Source organism: Ovis aries, chromosome 8 (genome assembly GCF_016772045.2).
Source record: "Ovis aries strain OAR_USU_Benz2616 breed Rambouillet chromosome 8, ARS-UI_Ramb_v3.0, whole genome shotgun sequence".
Classification (NCBI taxonomy): domain Eukaryota; kingdom Metazoa; phylum Chordata; class Mammalia; order Artiodactyla; family Bovidae; genus Ovis; species Ovis aries.
The window spans coordinates 89,166,285-89,182,670 of NC_056061.1; the positions used below are offsets into that span (position 1 = coordinate 89,166,285).

General features: G+C 55.2%; 1 protein-coding gene across 7 annotated transcripts in view; it reads right to left on the reverse strand.

Moving 5' to 3' along the window:
- RPS6KA2 (ribosomal protein S6 kinase A2) overlaps positions 1 to 16,386 on the reverse strand; it is a 331,417-nt gene that overhangs the window by 60,074 nt on the left and 254,957 nt on the right. For all 7 annotated transcript variants that reach the window (XM_027972651.3, XM_027972653.3, XM_042253706.2 and 4 more), the window contains 4 exons: positions 8,138 to 8,218; positions 6,953 to 7,032; positions 3,529 to 3,635; positions 846 to 883 (listed from right to left, as the gene is read on the reverse strand). In XM_027972651.3, the coding sequence (XP_027828452.1) occupies positions 846 to 883; positions 3,529 to 3,635; positions 6,953 to 7,032; positions 8,138 to 8,218 (306 nt within the window). The remainder of the gene's footprint in view (positions 1 to 845; positions 884 to 3,528; positions 3,636 to 6,952; positions 7,033 to 8,137; positions 8,219 to 16,386) is intronic.

Consider the following 16,386-nt stretch of genomic DNA (forward strand, 5'->3'; position numbering starts at 1 on the left):
ACTACTGTGGGCAAGAATCCCCTAGAAGAAATGGAGTAGCCATCATAGTCAACAAAAGGGTCCGAAATGCAGTTCTAGGGTGCAGTCTCAAAAATGACAGAATGATCTCTCTTCGTTTCCAAGGCAAACCGTTCAACATCACAGTAATCCAAGTCTATGCCCTGACCACTGATGCTGAAGAAGCTCAAGCTGAACAGTTCTAAGACCTACAAGACCTTGTGGAACTGATGCCAAAAGAAAACCCTATTATTCCAGCTACCTCTGTACACGTGTGTACACGCGGGGTTTATGTAACACTCACTCGGCAGAGAAACCCAGAGAGGTGTTAGCAGAACCTTAAATCTCCATGAAATGCCTGGCTGGCACTTCGGAACTGTTTTACCCGGGTGCAGAAGTCAGGCTTAGGCTCCAGCGTGTAAGCGTCAGTCTCTTCCGCTGCCCTCCGTGTGGGCAGCACAGAGGCACCACAGGCCAAAGTGGGCTCAGTAGCAGCCATACCAGTGGACACTGCGGGTGCCCTCCAACCCGTGGCCCCCGCCTCTAGGGCGCCTCCCGAAGGGTCTGTCACACTAGTGCCCCATTCCCATGCGTAATTCATGAGAAACTTAAACAGCCTAACTGTTTGGCATTAGAGAGAAGTTACTCTGTACCCTGCGCTGGGACAGGGTGGGCATCAGGAGCGGGGCGAGCCAGCCCAGAGGAGAGAAGAGGCCTCAGGGAGACCAGAAGGAGCCGCGGCCACAGGGACGCGTGTGCACGCGCTGCCGACGGAGGGCCTGGGCTGGTGCCCCGTGTACCAGGGCCGGGACGAAGTCAACAGTGAGGGATGGGAGAGACTTACACACCTGTGATCTTAATATGCCCCTCTTCGTCCAGGAGGATGCTGGAAGAAAGGGGAAGAAAACAGATGCTCTGAGACGAGACACGCGAGAGGGCACTCGGACCCCAGAGGACATGCCCGGGCCCCGGGGAGCAGTCTCCATGCCAGAGGGGAGGTGCCTGCTGGCCTCCCGGCCGCTGCGTCGCTGGTCAGCAGCTCCTGCGGGGTCGGGCGCGCACAGACGCTCGGGGTGGGGGGCAGGGGGCACCCCTGTGTCCTTGTGCCTGTTCACCAGGCTAGCGGGGACGGCAGGTCTGAGACCGTCTCAAGCCCGGAGGGACGGTTTGCCCCCCGCCCCCAGGACTGCCTGCCCTGTGAGAACAGGGCTGAGATGGGCCAGGAGTGCCTGAGCTGTGCAGATACAGAGCCCCTCAGGGATCTCCTGTCCCCAGGCGGGCACTGGCCGGGTGGAGCCTGCTCCCTCTCCCCAGATCTCCCCGGGAGCCCCGTTCCGGCTCTCAGGACCAGCCCCGAGCTCCAGGGAAGCCCGTGAGACCTCAGGCTGGTCCCCTGGCTCTGGCCCTCGTCGCCGGCGCGGGCCACCTGGGAACCCCACCGGGAGCCCCATCCTGCCACCCCCAGCTCTCTGCCATGGGGCCGGGCTCGCTCCCGCAGGCCGCACGGAGGGGCTGGAGGGAGGCCAGCGCCCCGTGAGGCCCTGCTCCAGGCTGCAGCCCACGGCTTCCTGGGGGCTTCCAGTCGTCCCGTCTCGCTCTTCACTGTAACTAAACCCTGCTCTCCCAGCTTCTGGGAGGTGTCAGCCCAGCTCCAAAGAGACCAGGATGAGGATTGTGAGGATTAATACGTGGACCCATAAACACATTTGGGAAAGGGAGGAAGCTGGGACACAGGTCACCAGGAGGACACCAGGCTGAGGGCAGTGTCGGTCACAGCAGGACGAATGCCGTGTGATCCCACTCGCGTGGGGACCCAGAGCAGTCAGGTCCGTGGAGACGGGGAGTGGGGGGTGGGAGGTAGTGTTTCCCCAGGGACAGAGTGTCGGTTTTGCAGGATGGAGAGTTTGGGGATGGAGGGTGGTGATGTACAACAGCGTCAGTGTTCTTGACACGACTGACCTGTGCCGTTGGAGATGGTCCGTTTTATGTTATATTCACCTTACCACAATTAAAACAAATCAGCCATGGGATTAAAAGTAACACCCACTATTTCATGGGAAAGGGCAGGAAAATTTACAGCATGTAACTGAGATGACAGTTTATAATGAAAGAAGCAAACGTTCTCATGTTTAAGTTACACTTCATCTTTGCCCCAGAAGTGAGCAACTTTCAAGATTAACTCCCTACTAATTCTTGCTGACAACAAAAATCCTTGTTCTTCAGCCTGCAATGACGTATCACCACGTCTAACTGCCGGATCTCCCTGACCCTTCACGAGAGGGAGACTTGGGGTGCTGCCCTCCGGGGGGCCCGGGGCTCAGAGGAAGGGTGACGGTGGCCCAGCGCCCGCAGTCAGAAGGCAGCATTTGCAGGGTGCGGGGACACTCAGGAGAGGGCCTTTCACGGTTATTCACGCATTCATCATTTACACGTGCGGCCAGAGATGCCCTGCCCAGCGGGCGGTCAGGCTGATGCCGGGCGTGGGTCTCAGGAAAACGCACTTTGCATCAGAGGCGTGCATAACACTCCTGGCCCCCAGGCAAACCCAGGTGCTTCCGTCAGTGGCGGCTGCTTCTCAGAGCTGACTGTGTGTTTTTCTCAGGTCACAGCAGATGAAGGAGTAAGGGACGGAGAATGAGGCAGGGAGATTCACTTCCTGTGCCTCGGGGCCTGGGTTGCCTTGTGCCCCAAGCCTTGGGGTCCTGCCAGCCCCCAATTTATCCAGCGGCAGGCGTGGACCTCAGTCTACGGGGGGAGGGGGGTGGGGTGGGGGGTGTTGTCGACTGCTTCAGGGGGTTGAGAAATCACCAACTCTGCAGCAGAGACCACTGAACTTAAAACTGCACCCTGTAGACTCCTCCTTTCCAAGTGGGTCCCTCCTAGACTGTGTCAGCTCTGCACAGAAAACAGCAGGAGAATGCCTGAAATAAGAACATTACTATGTGGGGGGACTTTAAAAAAATTTAGACTGGATTAGCAAGATGTCCTAGAAACAACATTACAGATGATTGTTGCCAAAGGTACAGGAATCTGTTTGGGATCTGGGCTGGGAATCTGGCCCACTGTCCTTTAGGAAAGCTTGGAACAGCTCAGCTGACTCGCCACCTAGAAACAGGCCCAGGCAGCTGAAGGGCTTCCAGAACCTGGAGGTGGAGGTGGGCTGGAGGCCAGCCTGGAGGAGGAGGTGTGTGGGGGATGTGCCCCCTGCAGGACGGGCCCCACCTAAGAAGGGGGACAGCAGGTGTGGTTGGAGGGGTGGAGGGCCACCTCCAGCCTGACCAGTCTCCCCTGAACCGCAGGAATGTGGCCTGGCCTGTCTCCTGGGTGGGAGGAGTTTGGAGGGTCAGGGGGAGGGGGCCATCCCACACCTCTCAGCACAAGCCATGCCTGCGTCTGGCCCCTTTCGGGGGGCAAGCAGGTGGAATCCTTGTGTGTGGGGGTGGTACCAGGACGTCCCCGGCCTCCGGCCTGACGTGTGCGCACAGGGGAACAGGGACAGAGTGAGGTCTCTGCAGGGCAGGGGCTGCTCACTTCTCTGGCTTCAGGTCTCTGTAGATGATGCCCAGGCCGTGCAGGTGGTCCAAGGCCAAGGCCAGCTCCGCCAGGTAGAACTTGACGTCCTCCTCTGTGAACATCACCTGCAGGAGAGAGAGGAGGCTCAGCCTGCTCGGTCCGCCAGGTGTAGAGAGCAGGACGCTGCTCCTGAGACCCGCCCTGAGCCCCGAGTCTCGAGCCCTGAGCCCCGAGCCCTGAACCCTGAGCCCAGCTCCACTCTGCAGACCATGGCCCTGACCAGGCTCTTCCAGCTCCTACAACAGAAGATTGAGTTCTCGTCAAAGTTTCAGGACCAGTGAACCTGGGGGCTCTTCTCACAAAGTGACTCGACTTGTGGGTGGAACACTGGGCCAGGTTCTCTCCTCTAGCTTCTCTTGCCCCTCAAACCATGTGGCTTGGGAGTGTGTTTCTGGGTTTATGCTTTAATAGAAGTGCCTGGGATGTTCAGTTCAGTCACTCAGTTGTGTCTCACTCTTTGCGACCCCATGGACTAGCACACCAGCCTCCCTGTCCATTATCAACTCCCAGAGTTTACGAAGACTCATGTCCATTGAGTCGGTGGTGTCATCCAACCATCTCATTCTTTGTCGTCCCCTTCTCCTCCCGCCCTCAATCTTTCCCAGCATCAGGGTCTTTTCAAATGAGTCAGCTCTTCGCATCAGGTGGCCAAAGTATTGGAGTTTCATCTTCAGCATCAGTCCTTCCAATGAATATTTGGGGCTGATTTCCGTTAGGATGGGATGGTTGGATTTCCTTGCAGTCCAAGGGACTCTCAAGACGTCTTCTCTGCCTGGGAGGTACCATTTTATTATAATACAACCAGCTAAACCATGCTGTGAAGGTCGACATAAACAGGCCTGAAAGATTTCCTGAGACCACGTCTTGAATCTCATTTCTTTCTCAGACCTTACATCTTTACCCCTCGGGTTACGGACAAGGAGCCGCTGTCTCTCTGAAGCAGACGAGTCCACCAACACGACCCACTCATGTGGTGTCGGCAGGTGTCTCTCTCGGGGAGGCTGGTGGGAGAGGGATCCTGGCTCAGCTGAAACACGCTCGAGGCCACGGCGCCCAGCAGACCTCAAGGTCATTGCCTCCCACGGTCTCCCTGTCCATGGCGGCTGTGAGAACCAGCACGCAATTCTGTAGCCATCTCACCAGCAAGTCAGATGCTACCAGAAAGCATTCTCTACCTGCACGGTGAGAAGTCAGCATCACAGAGAGCAGAAGCCCATGTCATGGCTGAACTCCCTCTGAAAATCAACGCACCAGCAGAAGGCTGCCCAGGAAGCTGGGGCCAGGATAAGGGTCATCTGGGGAAACGAACGTGATGACGTCAGGCTGGTGCAGGTGGAGCTTGTCCCCTTCACAAATGGGGTGCCTCCCAGAGGGGCTGGGACATGCACCCCAAGTCCTGGAGGGAAGCATCAGGGTCCCACCAACCCTTGCCACCCCTCCAGCCTCTGGAATCGCTTGTTCCATCTCCACGCTCGACCAGCACCTCCTTCCTGGCTGGGTCTTTCTTCCCTAAATTGGCCAACACGCTCAGGGGGCTTCTCTGTCGTCAGACGCTGCTGGCTGTCGGGATCTCCTACACCTGACCGTCCCCACTTCTGGACATAACCACCCGGGCGTGCCTGCAGTCCAGGCTCACAGTCACCGTTTCCCCTTCTTGGCTGTTCCTGGGACTCAGCTCAGGACGGCCTCCAAGTTCAAATGACAAAGAGTTTCTCTTCAGGAATGAAACACCCACGGATGTGAGTTCTCGAAGGAGTCAGTGCTGAGACCGACACTCACAAGGATGCCGTCCAGTGGACTCGGGGAAAACAATGGAAAGAAAATACTTTTGCACGTAGGGTTGGGGTTAGGGTAACGTTCATTTCCCGTGTGTCCGTGAACTCTGAGACCCTGTTGAGCCCACACCGGACAACGTCACTTCAGCTCTGAGACAGAGGGTCTTACAGGAACCTTACGTGTTCCCACTGGGAGCCACGGTAGGGTATTTTGCTAATCGTCGCTGCCTTTTTGGTCCAGAAGCCCAACAACAGGGTGTGTCACACTGGATGCGGCCTGATTCTTGCAGACAAGCTGGGGAGCAGACCAAGAGGCGCCAGGCGAGACACGCCAGCCTCAGTGATCCAGCCTCTCTGGACACTGAGCTCAGCTGGGAGGCAGGTTAAGGGACCAGAGACCTGCTCCCAGAGGGCTTTTGGAGAACTTGGACCGGATTCTCCCAGCCACGCTTCCAATCTATATTGCAAAGAGCCCGATACATCAGTTGTGCTGTGACCTGACGGTCCGGTGGGAGATGGAGGGACAGGGCAGCCTGAGGCCTCGGGGACCCCACCCTGCGCCACCATGATTGACTGCCCACTTCGGCGTGTCACGCAGGGTGGACGGCTCTCCTGCTGTGCCAGTGGGCGGTGAGGAAAGGCAGCGGGCAGCTGAACCCTCTGTTATGGCCAAGAGGAACCCCGCGGCTGGGGGGAGGCTGCATCAGAGGGTGGAAAACCTGCTGGTGCGTCGTCACCAGCGCTGCCGCCCTCTCTTCTGAGTAAGGGGAACCGCATGGAATCATCAGGACAAAAAGCCTAGAGTCACCCCTGCCGGGAGCAGGAGCCTGGGTTTTCCATCCCATGAAGCAGAGGCCAGAGAGCTCCCACGCTGAGCCGTGAGACATTCCGGAAAGTTCCCAAGTCAGGTGCTGGGGGCAAGGATAAGCCCCGGGGCTGTGAAGTGGCTGGGGGTCATGCAGGTCTCCCCTGTGTAGCCCTAACTGGATGCCCCAGGCGCCCCTCCCAGGAAGAGTGGTCCTCGTGTTAACAGCATCTTCCTACAGTGGAAACTGAGGTCCTGTGAAATAGTCTTTCCCGCGTAACATAACCAAGTTACCATCTGCTCTATGCAGGGTGGCTCGAGAACTCCACGGAGTCGTGGGAAGTCTCTTTTCTGAAGACCCTTCCCTGCTGGCTCAGTCAGTAAACAATCTGACTGCGAGACCTGGTTCGATCCCTGGGTCGGGAAGATCCCCTGCAGAGGGGCATGGCAACCCACTCCAGTACCCTTGCCTGGGAAATCCACGGACAGAGCGCCTGGCGGCCTACAGTCATGGGGTCGCCAAGAGTCAGACATGACTGAGCGACGAACACTTTCTTCCAGGACAACAGACTTCTTCTCCATGTGACTTGCGAGACTCCTTTAAAACAAGTAACACACCTATACACACATCACACACCCCACCACCATCACACGTGCACACGTATACTGCACACGCACACATACACACGCCACCCAGCATGCATACATGTACACATGCACACTCACACGCAGCCCCCTCCTCCTACCCGCGTCCCGCGGACTCTAGGCAGCCACCCACAGCCCCCCGGCCCACACTGTGTACCTCTTTGGAGAGCCGGGTGAAGAGGTCCCCTCCGCGCAGGAAGTCCAGAATCAGGTAGAGTTTCCCCTCTGTCTGGAAGGCTGCGGACGGAGAGAGGTGAGAGCGTTTTGGGGTCGCAGTGCCTGGGGTGGCCGTCACTCCCTTGGGGCCAGCGCTGAGCGCTAGGAGCCCGTCTGTCTTTGGCTCAGACAGTACCGTGTGGTCTATACCGCCGAGTCATTTCAGATGCAGGCCTGGGGCAGGGTGGACAGCGTGGGGGGCAGCGCTCGGGGAGAGGGGGCCCACAGCAAAGAGCTCTGCCTGCGCTTCTCATGAACAGTCTGGAGACTATTTCTCTTCCTCTCCTACCAGCTCCCTCCCCTTCTTTCCTTTCTTAATCACTAAGGGGACTGAAAGACACGCAGGGAAAAGTGTCAGTAGGTCCCCGGGCTCTCACCACCTCTGGGAACACTGGCCACCTGGGTCTTGTCGGAGGGTCGGCTTTGCTGTGAGCTGCCTGGGGAGGGGCACGGCGACTGGACCGTCCGGGACCACCCTGTCCTTCTATGGAGCTGCTTCGGGGCAGCTCAGGGTTCAAGGACGCCCACCGCCCGTTCCTCCTCTGAGGGCTGCACTGGGGATGGGGCAGCCTGGATACTGCACCCGGGGTCCATGGGGCTCGTGTCCTTGGTTTGGGCCCCGAGGGCCACAGGTAGGGGCGTGCAGTCCACGGTTCCACCCCCACCCACCACGAACAAGGGCACGCCTCGGTCAGAGGGGTCTGCCGGCACATGAGGGTCAAGAGAAAGTAATGTCCGTGGCCACCGGACGGTCAGTCCAATGCTACCGTTGGCCCATCACGTGGCGTCAATGTCACACACAGGGTGTCTGGCTGGAAGGGGCACTGACAAGTATGTGAAGTTTCCCACACACTTGGAAACTTCATTTACTGAACATCGAGGCCAGAAGCTTATAATGTTGGGGTTTTAGAAATGCAAGGCTTCCCTGGAGGCTCAGCTGGTGAAGAATCTGCTTGCAGCGTGGGTTCCTGGGTTCCATCCCTGGGTCGGGAAGATCCCCTGGAGTAGGAAATGGCAACCCACTCCACTATTCTTTCCTGGAGAAACCCATGGACAGAGGAGCCTGGTGGGCTGCAGTCCCTGGGGTCGCAGAGAGTCGGACACGACTGAGCATGTACACACGCACCATAATGAAGCTTCACGATGAAGGGGTGATTCACCTCGGCCAGAATGTCTCTCTCCATCTTTGACCTGACTCGGTCCCGAACTGCAAGACAAAAAAAAAAAAAAAAGAAGACTTTCAAAGGCAGGAGTCAGGTTCTGGAGAATGTGGAACACAAAACTTTATTCATTTATTTATCTTTAATATAAATTTATTTATTTTAATTGGAGGCTAATTACTTTACAATATTGTATTGGTTTTGCCATACATCAACATGAATCCGCCACAGGTGTACACGTGTTCCCCATCCTGAAGCCCCTCCCACCTCCCTCTCCACACCACCCCTCTGGGTCGTCCCAGGGCACCACCCCTCTGGGGCTGCTTTTTAATGTGCTGTCCAGGTTGGTCCTGGCTTTTCTTCCAAGCAGCAAGTGTCTCTCAATTTCACGGTTGCTGTCACCACCGGAAGTGATTTTGGAGCCCAAGAAAATAGTCTGTCACTGTTTCCATTGTTTCCCCATCTATTTGCCATGAAGTGATGGGACCAGATGCCATGATCTTAGTTTTCTGAATGTCGAGTTTTAAGCCAGCTTTTTCACTCTTCTCTTTCACCTTCATCAAGAGGCTCTTTAGTTCTTCTTTGCTTTCTGCCATAATTGTGGTGTCATCTGCATATCTGAGGTTATTCATATTTCTTTCAACAATCTTGATTCCAGCTTGTGCTTCATCCAGCCGACCATATCACAGGACATACTCTGCATATAAGCTAAATAAGCAAGGTGACAGTATGCAGCCTTGATGTTCTCCTTTTCCAATTTGGAACCAGTCCCTTGTTCCATGTCCCATTCTAACGGTTGCTTCTTGACCTGCATACAGATTTCTGAGGAGGCAGGGAAGATAGTCTGGTATTCCCACCAGCTGAAGAATTTTTCACAGCTTGTTGTGATCCACACAGTCAAGGCTTTGGCTTAGTCAATAATGCAGGAGTAGATGTTTTTTTCTGGAAATCTCTTGCTTTTTCTATGATCCAACAGATTTTGGCAATTTGAAAACTTTAGATATAGATAATTTCCCACTTTTTTTTTGTCACAGACTTCCCAAACAGATACAGAAGTTTAAAGAGCAGGCTGAATGGCCACTCCTGAAGCCTCCACCTGGATTCAACAACTGCTCACATTCGGACACATTTTCTCTTGCCCTCTCTTCCCCACACATACACACGTTTTAGCCAAAAGTCTGATAATAAATCATCCACACCATGACCTTCCACCTCAAGTGCATTTATGACACACGCAGCATCTCCTAAGAACAGGACAGTCTCTTACATAACCCGAGCATGACTGTCACCCCTAAGGAAACCAACCCTCATTCCATAACATCATCCAGCACCCCATCCACAGTCCAGCCCTGCCCTAGGTCAGTCACAGTTGCTATTTTCCAGCACAGGGTTCTGTCAAGGCTCACACGTCACCTCTGATGGTTGCACTTCCTATTCCTTTTGCTTCTAGAATAAAATGGTCCCACATCTTTGTCTCCTTGCGCTTTCTGTGGGCTTTTAGGGTTAAGTCCAGTTTCCTTGTAGATTGTCTCCCGTTGGGTCTGGTTGTTGCTTTCCCGATTGCTCTAACTCCTATATTTCTAATGAACCAAGGTTAGGCCTGGAGGCTTTTTAAGGTTGAGGCCAAACATTTTTGGCAGAAACACCTCCTGGGCGATGCTGCAGGCCCCAAGGTGCAGTGGGCGGGGCCGGGGTGCTGTGATACCCTGCTCAGCGATGCTGAACTCCACTGGGTCAAGGGGGCAGGTCATCTGCCTCCCATCGGAAAGATGCACAAGTTGCTTTGTAAGTAATCAATAGCCTGAGGGGATGACATTTTAGTACCAATGACCTGTGGGTTCCCTTACAATTCTTCATTGGTTAGCTCGCATACGATCCTAGCTTGGGTCATTTAGGGTCACAAAATGGCCATTTTCTCATTTCTGATGGGACTAGAAATCAAGAGGAACATCCGTTCTCTCACTCTTCCTGAGGATAACTGTGAGTTATGGATTCTTAAAAATGAGTCTGTTGCGACAAATTGCAGTATCATTCTTTTCAGTGCTGACACCGTCCAAAGTTTAGCCGTCTGGGAACACAGACGGAAACGTTTTGAGGCAAAAATCAATGAAAAACAAACAAAGCCACTGCTTGAGAGTAAGAACAACGCCAAGATTCCCACGAGCAAACTGGTACACCCAGGGCAGTGTCCAGGTGACCTCCTATGGCCCCGCGTGTGTGAAGGCAGAGACCTCCCTCAAGAATTCCTAAGTGTGACAATATGATGAACATCACCCTCATAATCGGGCATTTAAGTCCTCCATTCTTTGGCCTTTCGACATATTCTTAGACCTGGGTCTCCTGCACTGCAGGCAGATTCTTTGCCATCTGAGCCCACCAGGGAAGCCCTTTACTTAAGAAGTCCTTCCCAAAGGACGGCTATAATAGGGGGAAAAACACGAAAAATGGAAAATAACAGGCATGAGTGAGGATGTGGGGGAGCTGGCAGGAAGGTAAAATGGTGCAGCCCCCGTGGAAAACCATTTCGCAGCTCCTCACAAAGTTAAACACAGAAATGCCATAGGGCCCAGCACGCCCATTCCCCAAAGAACTGAGCAGAGATTCCAGCAGATCGCGCACACCCACATCCACAGCAGTGTTAGTCACAAGAGCAAAAGAGGCGGAGGCCACCCACGTGCCCACTGATGGATGGCTGAGTAAACAAAAGGGGGCGTGGCCACGCAGTGGAATACTACTCAGCCCTGAAAGATAAAATTCTGACACACGCTACAGCAGGGATGAACCTTAGAAACACTGCTGCTGCTGCCGCCGCTACGTCGCTTCAGTCGTGTCCGACTCTGGGTGACCCAATAGACAGCTGCCCACCAGGCTCCCCCGTCCCTGGGATTCTCCAGGCAAGAACGCTGGAGTGGGTTGCCATTTCCTTCTCCAGTGCATGAAAGTGGAAAGTGAAAGTGAAGTCGCTCAGTCGTGTCCGACTCTTCGTGACCCCATGGACTGCAGCCTACCAGGCTCTGCCATCCATGGGATTTTCCAGGCAAGAGGACTGGAGTGGGGTGCCATCGCCTACGCTAAGCAAAGTAGGCCAGACACAAAAGGACAAGCACCATACGATTCTACTTACTCAGGACTGTGGCTGCACCAGAGAGAACGCCCTGGGGCAGAATCCGCATGGCTCCATCAGGATGGACCCCCAGCCCAAGCTCATTCATCACACGGTAGTTCTTTCTTATTTATTTTTATGAAAGTATGGTTGCCAAGAGGTGGGGGGCGGGTGGGGAGGGATGGACTGGGCGCTTGGGGTTAGAAGATGCAAACAAACTGCTACATGCAGGATGGATACACAACAAGGTCCTACTAGAGAGCACAGGGAGCTATATTCAATATCCTGAGATAAACCATAGCGGAAAAGAATATAGAAAAAGAATGTGTGTGTGTAGCTGAATCCCTAGTAGTTCTGACCCCAGCTCTGCCGCTGCTCAGGAGAACCAACAACAAGGGGACAAGCAAGACAATCACCCTGGAGACAGGACAAGGAGTCGCTCCATTTTCTGCCTGTCCTGGGTTACACGCTCTGGTGGCTCCGCCAGGGGCAACACGAAAGAAAGGGTTTGGGGAGAGGAAACAGACCCTGAATCCCTTCCTTCAGTAGAAGATGCAGAGGAGGACGGCTGGAGACCCTGAATAGGCACATAAGTGGTGGGATCAGGATGATGCGCCTCCAAACACCCTCCCAGTCTGAGCAGGAGACCCTGGAAGAGACACGTGGAAGGACGGGGGTCGCATCAGTGCCAGGGGCCCGGGGCTGCCCGCTCCCCAATCAGGGCCGACAGGATGCCTCTCGGGGCAGCTCCTCGGGGGGAGCCTCATCCGATGCACTCAGGCTCCTGGGCCGTGTCCTTGACTTTGGGGAGCCGGCAGACTGGGGAGGGGCCGAGGGAGACGGCTGTCCACCCCCCAGGAAGTCCTCATCCTGGAGAAGCCCCCCCACCCCCCATGACTCGATCCAGAGGAGCGGGCGGCCAAGGAGAGGGGACGCTGTGTTCCCACACCCTTCCTGCCATCTCCTCGCAAAGCTCACTCCGTGACTCCGGATAGGAAAATGGAAACATTCTCTAAATAGGGTTCACGCTATTATCATTGAGCTCAGATCTCTCTGGAATGAGGAGCACTGCTTAGTCACACAGCTGATGATGGTGTTCGTAATGGAAAACAAAGGTCATAATAAGCCTGGGGACAGAATCAGAAAAAGACACCTTATATTCAGATTCCCAAGGGTTGTCCAGTGAAAGTGGAAAAATGAATATATATCCTCTCTGTATATTTTACACAATAAATCCCAGGCCTGTTAGAGAGGTAAGTGTTTAAAAAGCCGTGAAAATGACAGCGAAGATGAATCAAATACTCATCTGAGGTTGGGGTGGGGATTCTTCATTTTTAAATAAAAGCAACGAAAGAAATGACATAGGAAAGAGTGATAGACTCAGTCACAAAACAAATTTCCCATCCAAAAGGTCATAAAAAGCTAAGAGGCTAGCACAAGGGAAGGGTGAGGAAGCATCTCTCTGGGCTCCTTTCTTTTCTTCTGCATCTCAATCTTAGGACTGAAACTCCCTCGGAATCCTAAGCCTCCAGGGGCAGCATCAGAAACGAGGCGTTCGCTGTCAGGTCGGTTTCTTTCTTAGTGGAGGGACGGCTCTGCAGCTGCCCGTCAGGCGGCCAACGCAGCCTTCCAGGCCTTTCGCTCCCTCCCCAGGGCCCGAGGGAGGGCCGCCACCCCGAGCGGGCGGGCTGCGGGCCCTGCAGGGCTAAGCTGGCACGTGCAGCCCCAGGTCCCCTATCGCCTTCGGAGGGCCGGCCTCACGCCCGCGGCCTCACCTCTGAAGGGCCCTCCGTGGCACAGCTGTCCTTCCCCGTGGTGTCAGCCAGGCCCGGTCGCCCCCCTCGTCAGCCACCTGCAGTGACCCAGACAATCCAGGACGCCTTTGCCTTGGTGCGGCCGGAAGCATGCCCAGTCCAGCTTCAGAGCCACCTTGGAGGGCAGGGCAGCTGGTCAGAGGTGCACCTTTGCGGGTGAAGAGTTTCCTTTTTGAGCTTCTTTTTAATAAACAGGCTCCTCCTCTGAAGACCTAAACATCAGTTCAGTTCAGTTCAGTCCAGTCGCTCAGTCATGTCCGACTCTTTGCGACCCCACGAATCGCAGCACACCAGGCCTCCCTGTTCATCACCACTTCCCGGAGTTCACTCAGACTCATGTCCATCGAGTCCGTGATGCCATCCAGCCATGTCATCCTCTGTCGTCCCCTTCTCCTCTTGCCCCCAATCCCTCCCAGCATCAGAGTCTTTTCTAATGAGTCAGCTCTTCGCATGAGGTGGCTAAAGTACTGGAGCTTCAGCTTTAGCATCATTCCTTCCAAAGAAATCCCAGGGCTGATCTCCTTCAGAATGGACTGGTTGGATCTCCTTGCAGTCCAAGGGACTCTCAAGAGTCTTCTCCAACACCACCGTTCACAAGCATCAGTTCTTCGGCTCAGAAAGGCACATACCAGGACACCAAGGTGTGCAGTCCCAGACTGGAGCGCTGCGCCTAAGGGTGATGCTGGCTCGGCCGTTTCGTCTTAGGTCCCCGTTGGGAAAATAGGTCCCCGGGACAGGGAACACCCCAGAGACAGCGGGGTGAGGCTTCCTGATGGGGAAGCGATGCCCTGTGGGTGGGGGGGGGCAAGGCTGGCCCCAGGTGCCCCTCACCTGGGAGGGGATGAACGTGGAACCCAGATCCCACCAGCTCCAAATCACGCGGTTCTGAGTGTGTGGCTTCACTGCCTTGGGCCTCGATTTCCTCATCATAAAATGCAGCTAACACTACCAGTAAGGGCACTGAACTCGTGTGCTTGGAATCTGCCTGCTCCCCTTCCCCCCGCCCCTCCCCTCCCCCTCCCCCCCCGCCCCTCCCCCCTCCCCCCGCCAGGAATCTGCAACCGTCCAAATATGAATGAAATGACGGAAAGGAAGCAGCAGGAAAGTAGCTCAGGCACTGACTGAAGCTCCGTTTCTAAGGCAGTGTTTTTAAAACAAAGCATCTTAGTGTAAGAGAAAAGGAAATAGAATGGTGCCCGAAACACATTCTGAGGCTTGAAACCGAGCAGGCTGGCTCTGATGGGGAATGTTTCGCGATGTAGTCAGTGTCAACGGGACCCACGCATTTCTGTCCTGTACATGCTGACACTCCAGGGATGGAGTCAGCACTCTCCTTGACGAAAGGATAGAGGAGGGCCAGCCCTGCGGTCTGAGAGACACCCGGAGAGGCTCAGAAGGCGCCCCTGGGACCCGCCCTCTTCTCTCCTGGCCAGGCTCTTGCTGGAACCTACCTGCAGCTGCCAGGAAACCCACGAGGTGCCCACAACGGTCTATCAGTTACTTGCTAAACATAGAGATTTTGCCAGGATACTTTTTCCTTTAGAATCAACAGGTCACAAGCCATTTTCTTCAAAGTAGGAAATGTGTATCTCCTCTGGGCTTAGAAAGTTGACTTACAGAGAAAACAGCTGAAAAGTTAGGCATGAGAACACAGGTGAAGTCCTGTCAGAAGACCACTACTGCAGAGACATACGCATAACAAAAGCTCTCCCCGCGTTACGGAGAGATGTTCCAGTCAGTCCGGTTCAGTCGCTCAGTCGCTTTGTGACCCCATGGACTGCAGCACGCCAGGCCTCCCTGTCCATCACCAGCTCCCGGAGTTTACGCAAACTCATCAGTTCTCACTCAAATGAGAATTCTACAGGAGGAGCTGTCCTGAGGTGGGTGCTTGTGGTCCCCAGCAGTGCCGGGCATCCTTGGTAACTAACGTGACTGGTGGCAACCAGCACCATCACAGGCTCTTCACAGAGCTGGAGGAACCAGGACTGAACCCAGACGTACGTCTTTCTAACCAGATGGCGATGTAGGCTCAACCCGCCTCTTCCCTCCTGCACTCCTTCAGACCTAAAGCAAGCCTAGACAAGAAGAGACACACCTCCAAAGCCAGTCTCCAAGGAGAAGAGGCCCAGAAATGGAGGGAGGGACTCTGAACCTCCTGCTGGCTGCACTTCACGTGCGTGGACGAGTTTAACCCTCACATCAGCAGCATCACTGAGGCGCTGCCACTGCCGTCTCAGTGAAGCAGGAGCCAGGAGAGGTGACCCGAGGTGGCACAGCCAGACGGAGTCCCAGGGCCCAGCGTTTGCGCTCCCAGCCACCGCAGAAGTGTCCCCGCACTGGCGGGGCGCAGGGGACACCCGTATTCTCACGCCCAGACCACATCTGGGCCTGACATGACCCCAGTGCTCGGTAAGAGTCCCGCAGGGCACTCCAGCCTGCGGCCCCGGCTGGGAACCACCTCGTTAACGTGGGTGACAGTCCCCGCTGGCTGGTCACTACACAGGGGATGGAGCTCCGTCCTGCTTCATTCTGGGCTCAGGCCTGGGAGCACGTGGTCTTTTAAATCAAATTCCCCTGCAACACAAGGTAGGGTGTCGCCCTTAGGGACTCGTTATTTAGAGCTGTCACCTGCGGTAAGTCAATGTTGAGTCACGAACACAGACACGCTGTCAATTAGAGACGCTGAACACTTTGAAAGGCTCCTCTAGCAGCCGGGGGGCGAGCAGCACCATCCGCTCGCGGGGCCCGCGGGGGCTGGGGGTGCGGACGGGGCGAGGCGGCTCTCCCGCAGGCTTGTCACCCCGTCAGCTGCTTCAGCAGTTGACATTTTCCTCAGAAATGGCATGCTGCCTTGTTACAGAAAGAGGGGGCAGGCGCCTGACGCCTCCAAACTCATTTAAAGATGAAACAGAGCTGTCAGAAACGGTTCTCTGCTTGTCAGGTTACTTGGAACCCAAATGACAACCACGCTCCGTCGTGCGCACGGGACGGCCACCCACGTGCCTGAGCAACAATCGGGAGGTGTACAATCATTGCCACGAGTTTCCCGGCCTCCTTCCGTTTTCCCCCTCTCAAAACAGTTTCACTCTTCGGGGGCATTTTCCTGGGGTGCTGTCTGCGCCCTGGAGGGGACCACTCCACACACATTGCTCTTCCAATACGTTCTTCTGACTCACTAACGAGCCTGCAAACCGGGGGTGCTTTGAGGATGGAGAACGGCTTGTGAATATTTGAATCTCTCAGGCTGACGGATGCAGAGGTGTTGGAGCCAAAGCAAATCTCAATAGCCCTCCACACG